We start from the raw sequence: 18,083 nt of genomic DNA on the forward strand, positions 1-18,083 counted from the left end.
AAAGTAGATCAAGTAAAAAAAAAAAACTAACAAAGCTTACTAGGGTCAGCAAGCTGCAGAATTACAAATTACGACAACCATATCCCACATGGATAACATACCTTCTCTACAGTTGGCATTTAGTCGCATATTGCATTATCAGGTTCACCTGATCTATATTTAGATACTCCTGTGTTTTTTCACAAGTCACACCCCAATAGAAGAGCCACATATTTGTCAGTCTTGGACCTTAGTATATCAAAAACATGCCTATGATGTAAATACCAGCTAAGATCGTGATTTCATGTTTGCTATGCACACTTACAAGAGGGATATCCAAGAGAAGACTCACTGCATTTGAGTCTTGAGTTCTTATTTTACAAGTGGTTTAAAGAATCTGTATTTTCCTTCTGCCGACTTACAGCTCTATAAACCCACTATTAACATCTTAAATGCTTTTTTTTGTTTTGATGTCCTACAAAACCTGCAAGTTTCCGGCAGATAATCACAACCATAATTATAGATGAAAATAGTCTCTTGCTCTGTCTATACAAACAGAAGTAAAGGCACCCGAAAGGATGATTTGAATTCGGGTGTTTTTTCCTAAGCAGAACTGCTAGCACTTAAAATTCACGTGTTCTAGCACCAAAAACAGGATTTACAGTAGTTCAATTTTCAGAGCAGTTATGACAATAAAAAAAAAAACAAAACACCTCTAAACCCTTCATTAATAGAATCTGCTTTGCCCTGACAGAATAAACAGGCTAGAAAACTAATTTATTTTATTTCTTATTTATAAACAGATACAAGAAAGGAAATCCAAGAAAGGAATCAGTACTTCTTATTTTAAAGCCTTTCATAAAGCTTTGCAGAAAAGTTTTCTGTTCGTATGGTATCATAGATGCATTGTGGCTCCTAACAAACACAATACCACAAAATGCAGTTACTACCAATTCATCACTACACCATGGTTTTTCCACAACTTTGCCAACAATCTATGATAATATCTTGATGAACCTCTGACTAGCATTGGTAGAGTGGGAAGTATAGTATGTAAATAGGAAGTGCAGCATGTAAATATGCCAACTCTTCCCTTTCTTTCTCTCACAAAGCGCTAAAACAAACACCCTATACCTGATAAAGACAGTCCACACACCATCTTACTTCATGTTGTAGACAGTTAAATATGCAAGGCCAATTCCCTGGGTATGATCAGTGGTACAAATACTTGGCAAACTCATGTAGACATTTAATGAGAACTCAAGGTAAAAAGAAAAGCAGCTTTGGCAGAGTAATTCCCAACCCCTGAGCAAGATGTGTATAGGAAGAATGCTAAAGGAAGTAGGAAGCTAATTGCACAGTGCTCCAGGGTCACTGCTCTTCCATTACAACTAGCTTTTGAGGAACTGAAATATTATTAGTATGCTTTTCATTTGTTACCTGTGGTAGTCTTTCATTGTTATGGACTATTACCAGTGATCAGAAAGTACCAGCATGTTCAGTGCTAGTAGGAAAGCCTAAACATGGTAAGACAGCTACATAGAGTTATAGAAATGTCATGGGGCTGTCATGTTACAGCAAAGAGTCAACTCCATGATCAACACAATCAATCCTTTGTTTCTTCAAAAAATTAACTTAAGAAATACTGCGCTAAGTTGATTCTAGGTAAACTCATACTTCTGAGGAAAGCTCACTCCCCTCAAAGGTATTACTTCAAACTGAGAAGCTGTGGTAGGTGCTCAAATTTTTGAATCACTTTGATAGAATTATAATGCTATTGATACCATGACTGCTTTTCCATCTGGGTCACATGAAAGATTCACCAATTAATAACATTTACATGATCTAGGAACATTGTTGTACGCAGCAGGTTACAAGAGAATAAAGGAGTTTTCTCTTAGAGTCTAGGTATTGAAAAATACCTTTGAAACATTTCGAAACAGTGAACTTGGTCCCCACTTCCAGTGAAGAATGGTGTATTTTAAGTGTGCCTTAATTTCAATTTTACATTTATCTTGAATATTTGCAAAAATTTGTACCCACCATGTCTAAGAATGGCATGCAGCTTTTTCAGGAATACTTGAAAGTATTTCCGGAAGAGAACAAATTATATACTTACAGCACGGGGTGTTTGGTTTGTTCACAAGTTGTGGGAATTCAAAAATGGTTGACACTTCTAGCTCCTGGTTTTGACTGCGTTCCTCTTCTCCAGTCTGGTCAGCCCAAACTACTGATTTTTGCCTTTGAATCAGTTGCTCCACCTCACCATATTCTGTCTCAATTAAAGCGTTTGACAACCCAGCTTCTTTCAAAATCAGATATTGCTTGCGAAGAACTGGAAGCAAACTATTCAGTACTCTGTAAAACAACAAGAGGCAAGACAAACATGAATAAATCCAACTCATCTGATCTTTGCTAATACTGCTGCCAGTATTAGTAATACAGATGTTTTTACTGTGCTCCCCAGCCCTCAGGCTCTGCTGTGTAGCTTACATTTGGGGCATACTATAATACTAAGAGGAGATAGTCTTGACTAGGTAGACCAATTTTTCTCCTCAGCAAAAAAAGTTTACGAATTACAATCCATGCACAGGAATTTACCAGTGGACTCCATTACAAGACTAAACCATAGGTTCATACTATAGCCAAGGAGAAGTCTATGTAAAAAAAAAAAAAACAAACAACAAAACAATTTAACTACAAACAACATGGGGTTTTCAAAGTTTTGTTTTCAATTTTTCATGTTTGTGTATTTGTTTTTGTAATGTTTATAGCAACAGCCTTTTGTCCCAACTATGACTAAAAGATGGTTGTTTCATTTCGTAATGATTGTTATAACATTAATACATATATTTACTTAACATATGTGATTGTTTTCCCCTTCCGTATCTTGCACCCTGGAAGGTAGACTCAAACAGTCTGAAGAGACTGATAGAAACAGAGCTGATGTTTACTTGCCAGGTTTTTTTTTTTTTCAGTCTTCCTACCTATGCACCAGTTTAATAGTAAATGTTTCAATATAAGTAAAAGCAAATAATGTCTATAATGCAGAAAATTAAAATGAATAAAAAAATGAATAATGTTCAACACAGAAGTGGAAAATATGAGACACCCTGGCCTATTAACAATTTGTAAAGCTACGCAGAGAAAGAAACAAAATATAAATACTAAGTGAAGGAGAATAGTTGTAGCTTCTGTTAAACTAGAGTGGATTGAGCCCAAGATTTTTCAAGTCATTGTTTTCTGTATCTTTCTATACAAGAAAAAAAAAACAACAATGCTAACTGAAAGAAAAAAGTTTCAGAAAAATTCTGCTTCTAACTAAAACTAAATTCTCAAGATGTACATTCAGAGGTTACAGATGTCAAACTGCAGGTTTTACCAGGCCTGCTGTGAAACCATACTTACTTTTCTGTCTGTTTATAATGCTGATCTTGAAGGGACACTAGTGATAACATATGCTCAATTTGTGCTTTCAGGTCCTTAGCTTCTAGGTTTAAATGGCAACACTGAAGATCTTTAGATAGTTCCTTAGGAAGATAGCAATAAACAATAAACAACTAGATATCGTCTTTCAAGTGAGAAACTCAAATTTTACCTTCAAATAATCATATTAAAGTTCCTATACTGAAAAGTAAAGATAGAATGGATCTACATTATTATTTATTTTTATGGCATTAAGTACAAACTGTTTGATTTTTATTTACATACATCAGTATTGCTTTGAAGATTTCCTTTGACAAATCAATGGGTGTACTGTAATTACCTTAAAAAAACATATATGCCTGTTGGATTCTTATTGTGTGCATTAATGAAGACAGGCTTGCCTCTTTCCCTGTGTACTTGCTGCATATCCATATTTCAGTGATGTTGTCCGGGGCAAGTCTTTACTATATTCAGTCACCTTTCTGACGCCAGTATCTTGTTTGAAATACCTTACAAATTCACTTATTTTAACGTACCAACATATTTTAGCATTTCCAAGTTAATTACAGGCATTAATGTGTATGTCTATACATGTATGCTCCATTATATGACCCAAAGTGTTCATTGCACACCACCATTTGAGCCAATGTACTTCACAGTTGAAACCAAAATGTAGGGATGAACAGCCCGCTGCCTTTCTTCACTTCTCTTCCACATACTTCTAGTTTTTCACTTCTACTGGCTTTGGTGCTCATGTGAGGCTGCACCAAACTGACTCTCTACTTACTAAAACCTGACAGAGAACTTAACACAGCTTCTTACTTCTTTCTCCCTTACCATCTAGCACCCTAAAAAAAGTCAAAAAACAACTGTTTTTGCCCAGGCTAAAAGTTAGGTTGTCATATGCTTGGACAGCCTCAGGAGCTTAGAATAGAACTGCAGGGCCAGAAGCAAAATCAACTTTGTAGCAGCTGTCTGAAACACTCAGCCATATCATATGGCTGTTTACCTTTAACATGTATTTTTGTAGGTACTTGTACACTTTGATGAACAAGGAATGTTTGTATGAACAAAGTACTTTTAGTGCAGAAGAACCAAACCAGTTACCACTAGAACTTGAAACCACCACATAAGTTAAAGCTGAAGTCATAAATGTGATTGAGAGAGAAGAAAAAGATCAAAAAAATTCTTAGCACAAGTCACACGTTCACTACAACACATGAGACCTGCTCTTAAAGTGAAGGCATTTTACCTTCGGAATACTCCCATCTTGACCCAGGAGGCGCATTTCGTTTTCAACTCGATGCAGCCAATTGCAATTTTCCTCAAAGCGTTCCATCTCCTCCTCTTTCTTCTTCTGCATGTGTGCACAGTAGGTTTTAAGTCTTGCAAGCCTATGATCCCGCTTACAAGTAGCCTAAAAACAAATAAAATCTGTGTTTATGGCACCACCTTTCAAATGATCCTGTGTAACATCTCTATACATAAAACCAATTCTGTACATACATACTTCATGGTACATAAACATGTTACATATTTGACCTGCTTAATGCAAGTTAAGTAGTACATTCTCCTTATGGGCTTTAATTATGTTTAAAAGTTTCCACACTTTTTCTCCCTGAAAACCTGAGAATATAGAGAGTACAGTTATTTGATTATTCCTTTCAAGAGTAATACATAGTTTTTAATCGTTATCTGTTCTAGGCCATATTTATCTCAAATCAGAGAGACTGAAAAACTGCACATGCACATAAACAGAATTCTAGATACAAGATAACCAAATAAGTTTTAGTAACTCAAGCATCAATATGATGAAGGAATTTTATCTGCTTTGTTTTCCTAATGCAATATGATCTAAAAGAAGCCCACTGAAAGATAAAATATTTGGCAAATGGAAAACCCTTTATCTTTCAGCATCAGAAGTATTCTGATGCTTCTCTGAAACCTGTCAACAGAAAGGTACAGAAACAGAAAAGCAGCCTGGATATGAATTAAGTCCTAAATAAAACAGAGGAGAATCACTCTAATTTGTGAGGGCAGTTTTAACTTCTGGTATACTTTCTAAATTAGGTCACTTTACCTGAAGCAGTTGTAGAGAATAACCACCTCAGATAGCATTCAGAGTTCAACCTCAATTAAAAAAATGCACTTCAGTAAACTTCAGTTAAAAAAAAAGCATTTAAAGTACATTTGCTACACCAAATCAAAGTGAATATACAGAAGCCAATTAGTTTTTTTTAAACACCTACACAAGCTACGTATCTGCAACCATATAGTTCCAAAATTAAGTCTACAAGTGGTAACTTCATTGACTAGAATAGTTCTACTTCTTTACAATAGCAGGTCAAACTGGTTCCATGGTAGGTGTCAAAAAAAGTATGAACATAACTTCCTAATGTTGCACAAAACATCAGTTGCTCTGATGTCCTTCTGAACATACAGTTGAAAACAGCAGAAATATATGGGGAGATGCACAATGCATTTCCTAAGCTTTTTTTTTTTAATGCTTACTTCAACAGCTGGTGTGCCAAAGACAGAACCAGCATGGTAAAGATACCTGAACTATGTGTGAACATCAAGATCAAGACTAGACTCCAGGCAGAATTTCATTTAGAAGATAAGACAGTCTAAAAAACAAAAAAAAGATGACAGAGGATCCAAAGAAGATGAAGTCACTTAGTCAACTCCTTTAGTGAAGCTGCCCGGAAGAAGAGTTAGAGTGCCAAACTAAAGTTGCCAATGACCACTGGACAGTTCCCTCTGTCCAGCAAGGCCAGCGGACAGCTTTCAAGACAACTGAAAGAAAAACCCAAATGCATTGTTTTGCGTACTTGTCTTCAGCTTTTACATGGTGCAGGAGAGGTATTATGAATGAAGGTGGTATTTATGATATCCCACCACTTGATGAACCCTTCCAATATGTTCCCATCAATAAAGGACATTCTATTACTGTGCTGAAAGAGGAAAAAAATGGTTAAGCATATTAGCTGTATCTGAGCCAGAGCACAGCCTCTAAAACACATTTTCCTGGCCCAGACACTTGGCTCTTACTCAGATTCACAATTGCCTAAGTCACATGAGAGAAGAAAATTATCTCCCAGACTGAAGAATTGGGATATATTCAACAAGTAGTTTTAGGTTCAGCATGCACAACTGCAGCGAGTAGAAAAATTGAAATCAGGACAGACAGACTGCTTTCCAGGAATACTCTTGTTCATGACAGTTAAAATCACAATAGAGTGTCAGAAGCGATTTTAAATCTTTTTTTTTTTTTAAAGCCTCTCACTGTAGCAGTTTTTGCCATGCCTTTATAAAGAAAGACTAGAAAGAAAACAGATTGCAAGACCCATGCAGAAAGCATCAAGATAAACTAGGTCAAAACTGAGCAAAGACCTGCTTAAACTCAGTGAAATAGTTAAAACACAGGGGCACAGGTTTATATGTTTATGTGCTGAGAGACATTGTTTGCATATTCTGCTACTGGTACAAAGGCTTTCTGGACAACACTACCATATACCTAGCAGGGAACAGAAAGACAACATAAACATCGAAAGAGGCAACAGAGGAATTAGGCAGCAGTATGTAAGCAGTGTTTTGAGTACTCAGTGCCCAAGTTCCAAAAAAGCTTAAACTAGGTGCATGTATGTGGGAAATAGAATGGTCATCCATTATTGGTGCAGAACTGAACTTTACAAAGCAGTTGTAACCAACTCCTTGTATCAAAAGAATATTTGGAAAAAAGGAGATGAAGGCAACTCATACATTGTTTTTTCCTTCTAAAATTACCATTTAAGATAAAGTATTCAACTGATGTGTTTCAAGTGTAAGAAAGAGTTTGCTTTGTGTTGACTTGCCTATCATCATTATTATATCTAGTTACTGAGCACGAACCATTAAGTGTCAACTTCAAAATGCTTTAGAAGTAAAACTCGTTCTTTAAAAATTAATATTTGAGAAATACCCCTGTAGCCTCAGTGTATTTTAGCAAGAGAGCCCAGGGGCATTTAGGAAAACAGCACATGTGTAAAAATGCATGGAAGAACAGAAGCATTATAGTGCACAAGGGAAACATGAGCAGTCACTCTGATAATCAAATGACTGGATTCCAAATTAAAATCCAATTTGTTCCAACAAAAGTAGTCTCAAAAGGACATCAAGTTTTACCATTACAGCAGCTTCCTCTTGTTAATAATTCATGTATTGTACAGTGACACTTGACTCTTAGTACATTGCATCTATAAGCTAACTGATGGAAAAACCAACAGCATTTGAGTGTAGCACACTAGCATTCAGCACTAGTTTTATCAGCTCATGAGAAACATTCGTATTTAAGTGTGAAGGCATAACCCTCCTAACAAATATGTAACTGTGCTGCACTGTAAGCAGCACTTAATGCAGCACAGACCAAACATTTTATGCCACACAAACTCTGGAAGTAGAGTTCTAGAACACATTAGTCACTTGAAATATCTTCATTAATGACAAGCAAAAAATGTGACATATTTTCACTTTGACATTTATCTAAGGACCAAATTTCATGTGAATCACCATGGAAAAAAATAGTCATATGGCAAACCATCATTTTCAGCCAAATGCAGACTGTTACTATGATTAAGCAAAATCAGCCCCACCCTCAAATTCATACCTACATAAAACATACATTCTACATGAAAAAAATAAGGGACTGTATATACCTTCATCTTTGAGAAGTACAGCATTGAATGCTCACGTGTAACAGCAATAGTTAGTACTTAGTTCCAAATTCTTTTCAAGGCAATGAAACATGATTTTGATTCACATGCCCTCAAGCAGACAGCCCAAAGTCTTCATAGTGACTACTGAAAACATTAACAATGAGGACCTGCCTCGTTTAGCATAAGCTTTATGTTTTTCCTTATGGAAAGGATCAGTCACAACAAAACTTTTTCTTAACTTGAACACTGGTTTTGGACACAGGCATGATGAGTCTCCCAAGTCAGGTACTAAGTAGCCTTATATAGATTTGTCATAGCTAAGTTGAAAAAGTTTTCACAATTAACAGTGAAAAGCACATCAACATTTTTTGTGTGATATGGAAAGGAAAAAAGTATACGTGACACTAATACACTTTCTGTATTGATGTTCAAAATGTTTTCCAAGTGATTGCCCGTGCGCCCCATTTCAATAGTATAGAGAAGCACTAAGTTACATAAATACTTCAGCAAAAGCCATATATTAGTATAGCAAAAACAAAGATGCAAACAACTCACCTTTTCTACTCTTTCTTCAGAGCACATTAGTTGGATTTGTTCATGATATTGTTTCTCGTAATGTGTTTTCAGTGCGTTTACTTTCAGTTGCATTTCCAGCTTTAGGTATTCTTTTCTGATTTCTTCACGGTTCGCAAACACATTTTTAAGGATTTCTTGGTATCTGTTAGAAGCAAAATATCACAATGAAGAATATCCAATTAGCTGCTTAGACTGTCTTTTTTTGCAGACCATCCTCTACATTGGATGTAAAGTTGCAAGTCCTAGCTAATAAAATAAAGAAAATAAAGACAAATCAAAGTTTGTTATACCACTAAAGAGTTTCAGTGCTTCACTAACTAAATGTTTCATATACTCCAACTAGAAACACCCTGTGAGATGTATAATGGGGTCACTAAAAATAAACCTTTTATTTATGAAGACAACACTGAGCTTCGAAACAAAGACTTCTCCAACCTCTTCACACAAGTATTAGCTCTACCTCCAAAAGATACAAAAAAAGCTGCGTTCTCTACTTTGTGTAGTGATTTATTAGACTGCTGTTGCCATAGACACCTACGATCTCCTTCAAAAAAAAAAACACACCCTACTCTCCCTCAAAAAAAAAACAAAACACACAGGATCTTCATTTGCTCAGTTTTTCCTCGAGCTCCACTGTACAATTTTAGTCACAAAAGGACAACAAAATTCAGAACATGCATCATATTTTAACATTCACTAGGCTAATAGTGGGAAAAGTGATAGATGGTAGTTAGATATTCCAAGGAGACTGATGTTTAAGGCTGATGTTTAAATGGTCTCAAAATCTGCTTATTTCTTATTTATTTTAAGATCTTTAGATCTTCTTATTTCAATTTAAGTGAGAGTAACAAGCATAAGGAGAAAGCCTAGAACCATTACCATATTGTAATGTTAGTTTCAGCAGTGGTACTTTTTTGCTTTACTCCTGAATACTGAAAGTACAGTCCAGAGTAGTCCAAAAAGATATCATATGCCTCAGAAATGACACTAAGAATTCTTACATAAGAAGGCACCACTTGACATGCATATGTTCTCAAGATGTGCAAACTTTGAGATTGTTACATAGCATTTAGTATGAAATACCATAAAACAGCACAGACTCCAGTAGAAAGCAAGTTGAAGATACATTCTTACCATATACTTCTTGCCAACATGTTTCAGAAGTAGCAATTTATGTCATAATAAAATGTCTGAATAACACCAGGTGTTTTATTCTATTTTATTGCTTGCATTCAAAAAAAAAAAAAATCATTCTTCTCTATAGTTTCAGGAAACTAATAGTTTTGCCCCAAAGTGTCTATTGTATTGGCATAAAAGATCTGTACTAACACACGCATGTTAAAATTCACTGCATGTATGTTTGTTTATTTCTTTAAGGACTAAAATACTCTTGGTGCAGAGAATTACGGAGATCTTACCCTACGTTTTTACCATTGATACAAGCATTCACGCTGTGAGTGAATACTTGCACAAGTGGCTGGAGAATTTTTTTCCCCCCTCTACAGTATCCATAGAAACATGGTTGCTCCCATCTGCTTGGGAAACACAGTAATTGAGAAGTGATGTTAAATCCTCTATTTCCATCACAGTAAAATCCTAGGCATAATTTAAGAGAGGCTGCAGAATAGGCTCACAATCCATACTCTGTCATTGTTACGAACTATTACCAGTCAATAAACTCTTTGTGTCCCAGATAGAGTATCAGGTACAGAAGCCTTTGCAAAGCTCCTGCCTTGACCTGGATTCACTTTCTCAATAATCCTAATTTTCATGGAGTCATCTTTCCCCTTCTTCACTTCAAAATCACAGAATGATCCTGTAAGAACATCCAGGATAAGAGTACATCTCTGGACTACCTAGTTTCGGAGAGCTCACAGGCCTGTAGGTGGCAGCTCCAAAACCAGTGTGCATTGCCTACCTCAACAGGCTCAAGACTTGAAGGTCTGGCAGACAACAAATCTTCAAGCTCTACACAGGTGGAGTGGGAAAGACATCTGGGTTTGGAGAAGCAACTAATTAGTGAATCTTGTCCAGATCACACTGGAAGCAGAAGTCATAGAAAGACATACTGAAACACTAAGCTGCAGTAAGTCTTTCTACTCTGTGCCAAACAGAAGGGAGAAAGTAGCAGAATACTGTCAGAACCTGGAAATCAATGTGGGGTAATCAATTGATCATTCACACTCTGAGTAGGATCAACATGAAAAGATCCTTATGAGGAAAAGAGTGTACAATCCACTTAATTGCCAATTTCTCGCATGTGTCTCTATGATTTTTGTAATGTTTTGGAATATCCACTTATCAACATATCTTGGCATGGAACATATCCAGAACATTCAAGAAACGTTGTAGAGACCTTGCCCTCAACTATTTCTCATCTCACATAGGATGAAATAAAGCTCAAATAACCAGAAATTAAATTAACCTTAAAGACTCATACTATATAGAAATATGCAGAAAAACTGTCAGAAGTATCAACCTGACTTTGAAACTTAGTTCTTTTGAGAATGCAGTTTTCATAACCTGAATGAGAGGTTTGACACCTTGGAGTGCGTGTAGTACTAACCTCAGTTAGAAAGCCTTTTGTCCAGAAGAGAACTGCTGGGAAACCAAGTCTGACACATGGAAGAAAATTGACTTCAGTCCCTTCCTACACTGCCCCAAATTGATACGATGTCATTACTTGACGAAATAATATCTTAATTATTTTATAATTTTGTTAGGCTTAACAATAAAATCCTCATCATGCAGTTCTACTGCTTACTATGCTCTAACAATTTTTTTCAAGTACTCTGAATTTAAGGATATGCAAATCTCCCACAGACACAGACAAGAATCACCGTTAGTATTTTTGCTACCAAAACTTTCCCGAACACTAAATTTTCTCTAGTAGGACACAACCATATGTGCATACATACACAATTCATTTTTTTCTAGTTCTCTTTTAGAAAGATAGTACTTCCAGATGAGGGTCCTTCCAAAAATGCAAGAAAAACAGCAGAAATTAGGTTGGAGCTCAAGATAACTTCAAATCATTCCATGGTAATACTGCTAAGTATTGACTCAAAATAGGCTAAGACTTAATACAAACATTTTTTTCTATGAATAGTTCTATAAGTCATGCCAACTCCAGTTTTAAAGTGATCTTAATGCGATCAGTTTACCTTTTTATTTCCTCTTGCTGATGGTTTGAAAGTACTGCAGCATTGGAATTTTCAAGAACACTTGCTTTCTTTTCTTCATATGCTCTCAGTTTCTCTTTCAACATTATGATCTTAAACAAAAAGGTACCTTTTAGTTAGAATTTTTCTGATTTTTTTTAAGACCATCTTTCTACACATTTGTCTTGAAACACTTTATAAATAGCATTAAGTTTTATTCTTTTTGAAAAACAGAACATCCCTTACCTCAAAAGCCTAAACGGGAACATTAGGACTATACTTACCTTATAGGTTTAAAACCATGACTTTTTTTTTTTTAAAATTCTAACTCATAATAATTAGTATTTCAACCTTTTAACAATAAATTTAGACATACCTCTTTCTTCTGTTCATTGCAAATTTTAACGTATTGGCTTATGTGGCTGTCAAAACTAACAACGTTGCTCTTCAACTGTTAAAGAAAGGAAAGAATTAGAATTTATGAAGGTGCCTTCATGCTTCCCTGTAAAACAAATACATTATGTTTAAATGCTACATAATTATATTTGTAGTGTACTATGAGAAAAGGGATGAAAACATTCCTGACTTGCTCAAGACAAGTATGAGCCTCTTAGCTTCTGTAGTAATTGGCTGCACACCCGTGGCAGCAATTTCCCTCAGAACAGCAGCAATAATTACATTTACAGATGCAAGCACATTTTGCATTTATTTAGACTAGTTTTATCATTTCATACATGCCTTGTGAATTTCATTATACAAGTTACCTTTACATTATTAGGCAACAAACCAGAGAAGAGATGAAATAAATGGAAACTACAGTCAAGACTGTATTATGTAAAGGAAATTCAGGTGTTACAATACAAGGGATTATGAAAAAAGACAAAACATATAGACCAGAAGTGTTGTCTGTGGTACTACAGACCAGAAGACATGATGCTGCAGCAGCTTTTCATTTATCAATACTATCTCATTGAGCTTCTTAGCTCCAGCTGAATTCTAGTTGTAGCAAAACTGGACTTGCTCTTGTACAACTGCTAGCACATCTTGCATGTGCTTTACAGTTCTTCAAGAACATAATAGTACAATACCGAAATTGGCTGTCAACTTTACCATATGACTATTATTTTTAGGTTTGAGGCTCACAAGACAAGATCTCGCAAACTAGCAGCTGCCTCAGTAACGAACACCCAGATAATGAGGAGTAGACTGCAGCAGCAACCTAATGCAACAAAATTTTGAGACAAAAATGAAGTCAATTAAAATTACTTTTTGAAAGAAATAACTCTCCCTCCCTCAAGAATACATAATACTTTGACATAGGATCAATAAATATCAATATACTCACAGAAGATTTAATATCCTTTGCTCGGTTTGCATACTTAAGAGTATTATAAGTATCATCATAGAACATAGAAGATGGACTAACAGCAGCTATCATTATCGTTCGGCAGTTTCCTCCAAGGGAATCTTTCAATAAACGTGTGAGCTTGCTGTTTCGATAAGGAATATGCTGTTTTTTGCTCTAGAAAGAAATGATTTTTTATGGATTAAACAATTGTATTTTACATATCCATCTGTTCGAATGTTTGTTTACAATGTCATCAACACCATTAAATACAACAAACAGCCTTGGAACTTTCCTTTTACATAAGTCATCTTCTTCGAAATTACCTTTCAAGTGGATTGTTTGAGTGTTATCTCCTGTTGAAACTGTTTAATACCTTTATAACACAAGTATTAGCTAGGTTACTTTCTGGTATCTGGATCCAGAACAGTTTCTGTGATGTAAGAAACCAACAGAAAAGGTAGGCTACGCTAGAAGGCTATGCAAAACTATTTTCAGTTCACGTAATTTCATTTCACAATGATTGAGGTTGGAAGGATCTTTCAAGACCCTGCTGCTCAAAGCAGGATCAGCTAGAGCAAGCTACAGAGGTCTATGCCCAATTAGGTTTTGATTATCTACAAGGATAGAGAATCTACAACATCTCCAGGCAACCCAAAGTTTGCCTTATAAAGCTTTTTTTTTTTTTGAAGTCACATTTACAGAATAACCATCTCACAGTGAAGGCTGGTAAGGAGCAGCCACCTACATCAACTAAGTCAACATGCCATCCGTACAGGCCCTAAATTCTTCCTCCCACTCCAACAGGGTAGTGAGGAGAACCTTCAGCTTTTCCTGGCAGCAATAAGGGAAATAAAAGCTTTGATCATTTTCCCTGGCATATTTGAAAGTAGAAATTGCTAGCTGACCAAGGGGTGTAAGCTGTAAACGCTGAACTTGAGTTTAGTAAAAGTTCAGGATGTTTTGTCATCCTCCCACACAATTATTCCCACTCTTTCCCTTGAGCTGGTGATCCAGATCAAGAGTCTAATTCACTACCATGAACAAAGCAGGTAGAAGAAGAACACAAAAATCAAATCTACACTGAGTACCACCTCTACCCCTTCAAAACAAATGCCAACAAACAGAACCCAAAACAAAAATGTCATTTCCTAATTTAATTGTGTGGCTTCATGACTGCTAACGCCAGTAAGGAAGTGTTAAGAACTATCTGAAGGCAGGAAGACCTGATAGGACTACCCCTTTGACTGGACTGGACTGTTGAAGAAGTTTTATAAGTTGATTTAACAATTCACTATCACTTAAAGGGACATCCTACTCTGTTCTTCATACCTCTGCTAGTAGCTCTCACATTTAACTAATCCAGCAGACAACAGAACAAGTTCTCTTGAAACCCTCTGTTAACTTAGATCTTGGTGTACAGTATGACCCATACCTTTGGAAACCATTCCACAATAGCAAAGAAAGCTTTCCTGTACATACATCAAAATTTCGATAAAGGATTGCATTTTGGGGAAGAAATGAAGGCAGTTTATCTGGAAGATTCCTGTCCAGCTGGCTAGACAGCAGATTTGTTCCCTAGCCCCAGCAGTAATACACACCCTCCAATTCTTTTTTTTTCCTTGGCTTGAATGACCAAAATGGAAAGCAACTGCAACCAGTAAAATAACTTCCGTGAGCATCCCCCCTTAACCATTTTCATTTTAATTCTGCTAAGATAACCTTATCACTACCTTTAAATATTTTGAATGCCTATAATTTTTTGTACTAAATATTTATTTGTACTGAACAGGTAACATTCTGCATATTTTTTATTTGCATGTTGCTTTTCTTCTGCTTAAAATAATGACTTGGACTTCCCAGATCCTGCCCAAAAGGATATTACAATAAGGACACTTCAAAAAGTTTTGTTGAAAACAGGAAATTTAGGGAGATAAAAAGTATAAAGATTCAGTGTGGACTCCTTGCAAGGCAGTTTACAACCAGAAGCAACTAAGAGGGAAAATGAAGATGAAAAGAACATAGCATGTTCTACAGAATAAGTAAAGAAAATTCAATGCTCTCCCTAATAAAAGGAAAAACTAGACAAGGTACAAAAAAGTACAGAAGTATACAAGGATGAGAATACTGGAAAGAAAGGCATACTTTAACTGACAGGTAAGAACATTAGCAGCAGTATTAAAATATACTGTAGTGAACCAATCCTAAAACAAATAGGAGAAACTTCTAACAGTAATCCAAGTATACAGAACGACAAAAGTGAGTACTGGAGCAACAGGAAAGCAAGCATGTCTATGAAGCCTCTTCCTGGCACATGTATGCGTCTCGATAGAAACATTTGACAGCTACATCTCAACATTTCAGTTTTTTCCTTTCTCATGCTGCTGACAGTACAATGCACATTAAGTCAATGTGTTTAATTATAAATAGAGGTGAGGAAAAAGGAAGCTTTCCCAAAAATACATTTGCCAAAGTCTCAGGTGTTCCTTCCATCCCCCCCCCTCCAAAAAAAAGAATACTTCTGATTATTTTATGTTAAAAGTTGGAAATCGGAAGTTAAAGAGGTTGACACCCATACACAAAACACACCTCCCTTCTGCCAAGTTTACAAAGTCAATTCTCAAATGAATTAGTAGTATGTTGAAAAATTGCTTAGGAAGCTAATCATTAATTCATATTATCATGTAAATTGTGTTTTACATAACAGAAAGAATTAAGAGGTAAGAGAAGTTAAACAAGAAACCAAAGAGATCTTACGTTTAAATTGCCAGTAAGAGAGCAAAAACACTGCATGAAACAAAACTTTTAGTTATCACAACATACTGCTAAATTTCACCGACACAGCAGATTGCCCTAAAACTAAAAGCATAAGCCTCTGGAAAATCTGTCTTTTCCAAGATTTACTTATGCAAGCTTCTCTACACATACTAGATTTTGGAAAATGTGGGTAAGGAAAGCAGGTATGTTCAACTGTCTTAAGGAAACTGTTTTTGAAAATGCTTTCCCATCAGGGCTTTCTTCATTCAGCTATCCAGAAGATAAAGTTGAAAATCCACAAGGAAATCTTGAAGGGAAATGATAAAGGGAGAAATATCAACCAAGTAATCCCTAATATTCAAGGAGAGCTTCCCTGGACTTCAGGCTTTAGAAGGGTTCTATTTTCATTATTGAGCAATGCATAATCTTGAGTTATCTTAAGATGTTAAATATTCTTTAAACAAATTGATAAACTGAAGAATTTTGCTAGACCAGATTATAAAATATTGAGGTACCTATTCACAGCACTACAGCCTCAGAATCCACAGTTAAATTTATGTAAAGCCTTAGTATTGCTGTTCTGAGTGTAAGCAACAAAAACCAAGACATTTTCCCATATTCTTATCCATGAAAAATCTCCCTGTAGTTTACTACATGTAAATAAGCTTCTGACTTATCAATTATCCATTAATTAAAGGTATGCTTGTTCCAACCATCACTATCAGCAGAAGGGAAATGCATAAGGATACTTAGAACATATTGCTTCTCTTTCAAGTGGAAGTTACTGTTGGCATTGGAACTACTGGAACAAGTTAAGTTGCATCAGATGATTCAGCAACTAGGTATTTTAAGACACTTCTGTGTCTTAAAATATGTAACCTCCCCACCCCCCAACTCCACAGATTCTTACAAGTAGAAAGACTAATATATACCTTACATGTACATTTCCTGATATATTTCATGAGGATATCCTACTAAGAAATTCAGAAGATACAGTAGGAGTCAAAAAAGATACCACAAAGAGTCACGTTTTTAAACATAGTAAGCGTTAAGGGTTTTCAAAACACTAGGAGGTGAAGACTGCACAGGATATTGGTACATACCTTTGGATCAGCCAAGGCATTAATGACATTTCCAAGAGCTAGAAGGGAGCGGTTAATATTTGCTCCTTCTCTAAAACGAGCCCCTTTGGCTTTTGTAGCACTGGCACGTTCAGATCCTGCCAGGTCAATGAGGGACATTTTGGCAATGCGAACGTTTTGACTAATACTAGCTGTTTTGTCTTGCTGCCTTAGATAAATCTACAAGGGAAAAAAAAAGATCAAATTAAGAAGTAACCACTAACCAGCCTTATTACTCTAAGCAGTAAGTTAGCTTTACAATCCAACAGCTGTCTTCAGAAACGGACTCTGAAATACTTTTAAGAACATAAGTTAAATCTTTCTGTACTCAGCGACTGGCAGTTTGGCCTAACAGAACATAGCAAAACTATTTCTAAGACTAACCTTGCATTCATCTGCTTCAGGTACTAGTAAGAAAAAGAAGCTGAGCATGGTTGCACTGGGTTTGGCTGGGACATACTTAATTTTCTTCACAGCAGACCACACATTGTTTTCTTTCAAATCTGGGAAAGCTGATCAACTGTAACCGTGTTGCTAACACGCCAATGGTTAACACCAATGTTTTGTTCAGCAAAAGCAAGGCCTTCTCTGTCTGCACAGCCCTGCTAGTTGGTTTGGGGTGTTTAAGAATCTGGAAAGGAACATAACCAGAACAGCCAACCCGAAGCAACCGGCAAGATATTCCATGCCATACAACATCACTCTCAGTGATGAAATAGTGTGTTTCTCCAAAATAGTCGGTGCTTTAGGAGTACTTGGACAGCAGCCTGTTGGTGGAACCTGACTGCTTTTACTTTGCTTTTTGCATCTGTTACCTAAATGACTTTATCTCAAACCACAAGGTGGCCTGCCCCACACACCTTTGCCCTTTTGATTCTCTCCTATATTCCACTGTGGGGGAATAAGCAAATGACTGGCTGTGGCCTTACAACAGTGGCAGATTGGTGAGCTTCAAATTAATTTGGTAACTAAAACAGCTTTATTCTTTGTCACTTTGTATACCACACTAATATGCTTTCAACTG

General features: G+C 36.1%; 1 protein-coding gene across 7 annotated transcripts in view; it reads right to left on the reverse strand.

Annotated features, from left to right (window-relative positions):
* Positions 1–18,083, reverse strand: part of KIF18A (kinesin family member 18A) — a 37,278-nt gene that overhangs the window by 12,682 nt on the left and 6,513 nt on the right. For all 7 annotated transcript variants that reach the window (XM_072039175.1, XM_072039178.1, XM_072039176.1 and 4 more), the window contains 8 exons: positions 17,042–17,239; positions 13,182–13,358; positions 12,213–12,287; positions 11,840–11,949; positions 8,655–8,817; positions 4,658–4,822; positions 3,388–3,509; positions 2,099–2,337 (listed from right to left, as the gene is read on the reverse strand). In XM_072039175.1, coding sequence (XP_071895276.1) covers positions 2,099–2,337; positions 3,388–3,509; positions 4,658–4,822; positions 8,655–8,817; positions 11,840–11,949; positions 12,213–12,287; positions 13,182–13,358; positions 17,042–17,239 — 1,249 coding nt within the window. The remainder of the gene's footprint in view (positions 1–2,098; positions 2,338–3,387; positions 3,510–4,657; positions 4,823–8,654; positions 8,818–11,839; positions 11,950–12,212; positions 12,288–13,181; positions 13,359–17,041; positions 17,240–18,083) is intronic.

The sequence above is a fragment of the Anas platyrhynchos genome, chromosome 5 (genome assembly GCF_047663525.1).
Source record: "Anas platyrhynchos isolate ZD024472 breed Pekin duck chromosome 5, IASCAAS_PekinDuck_T2T, whole genome shotgun sequence".
NCBI classification, from domain to species: Eukaryota; Metazoa; Chordata; class Aves; order Anseriformes; family Anatidae; genus Anas; species Anas platyrhynchos.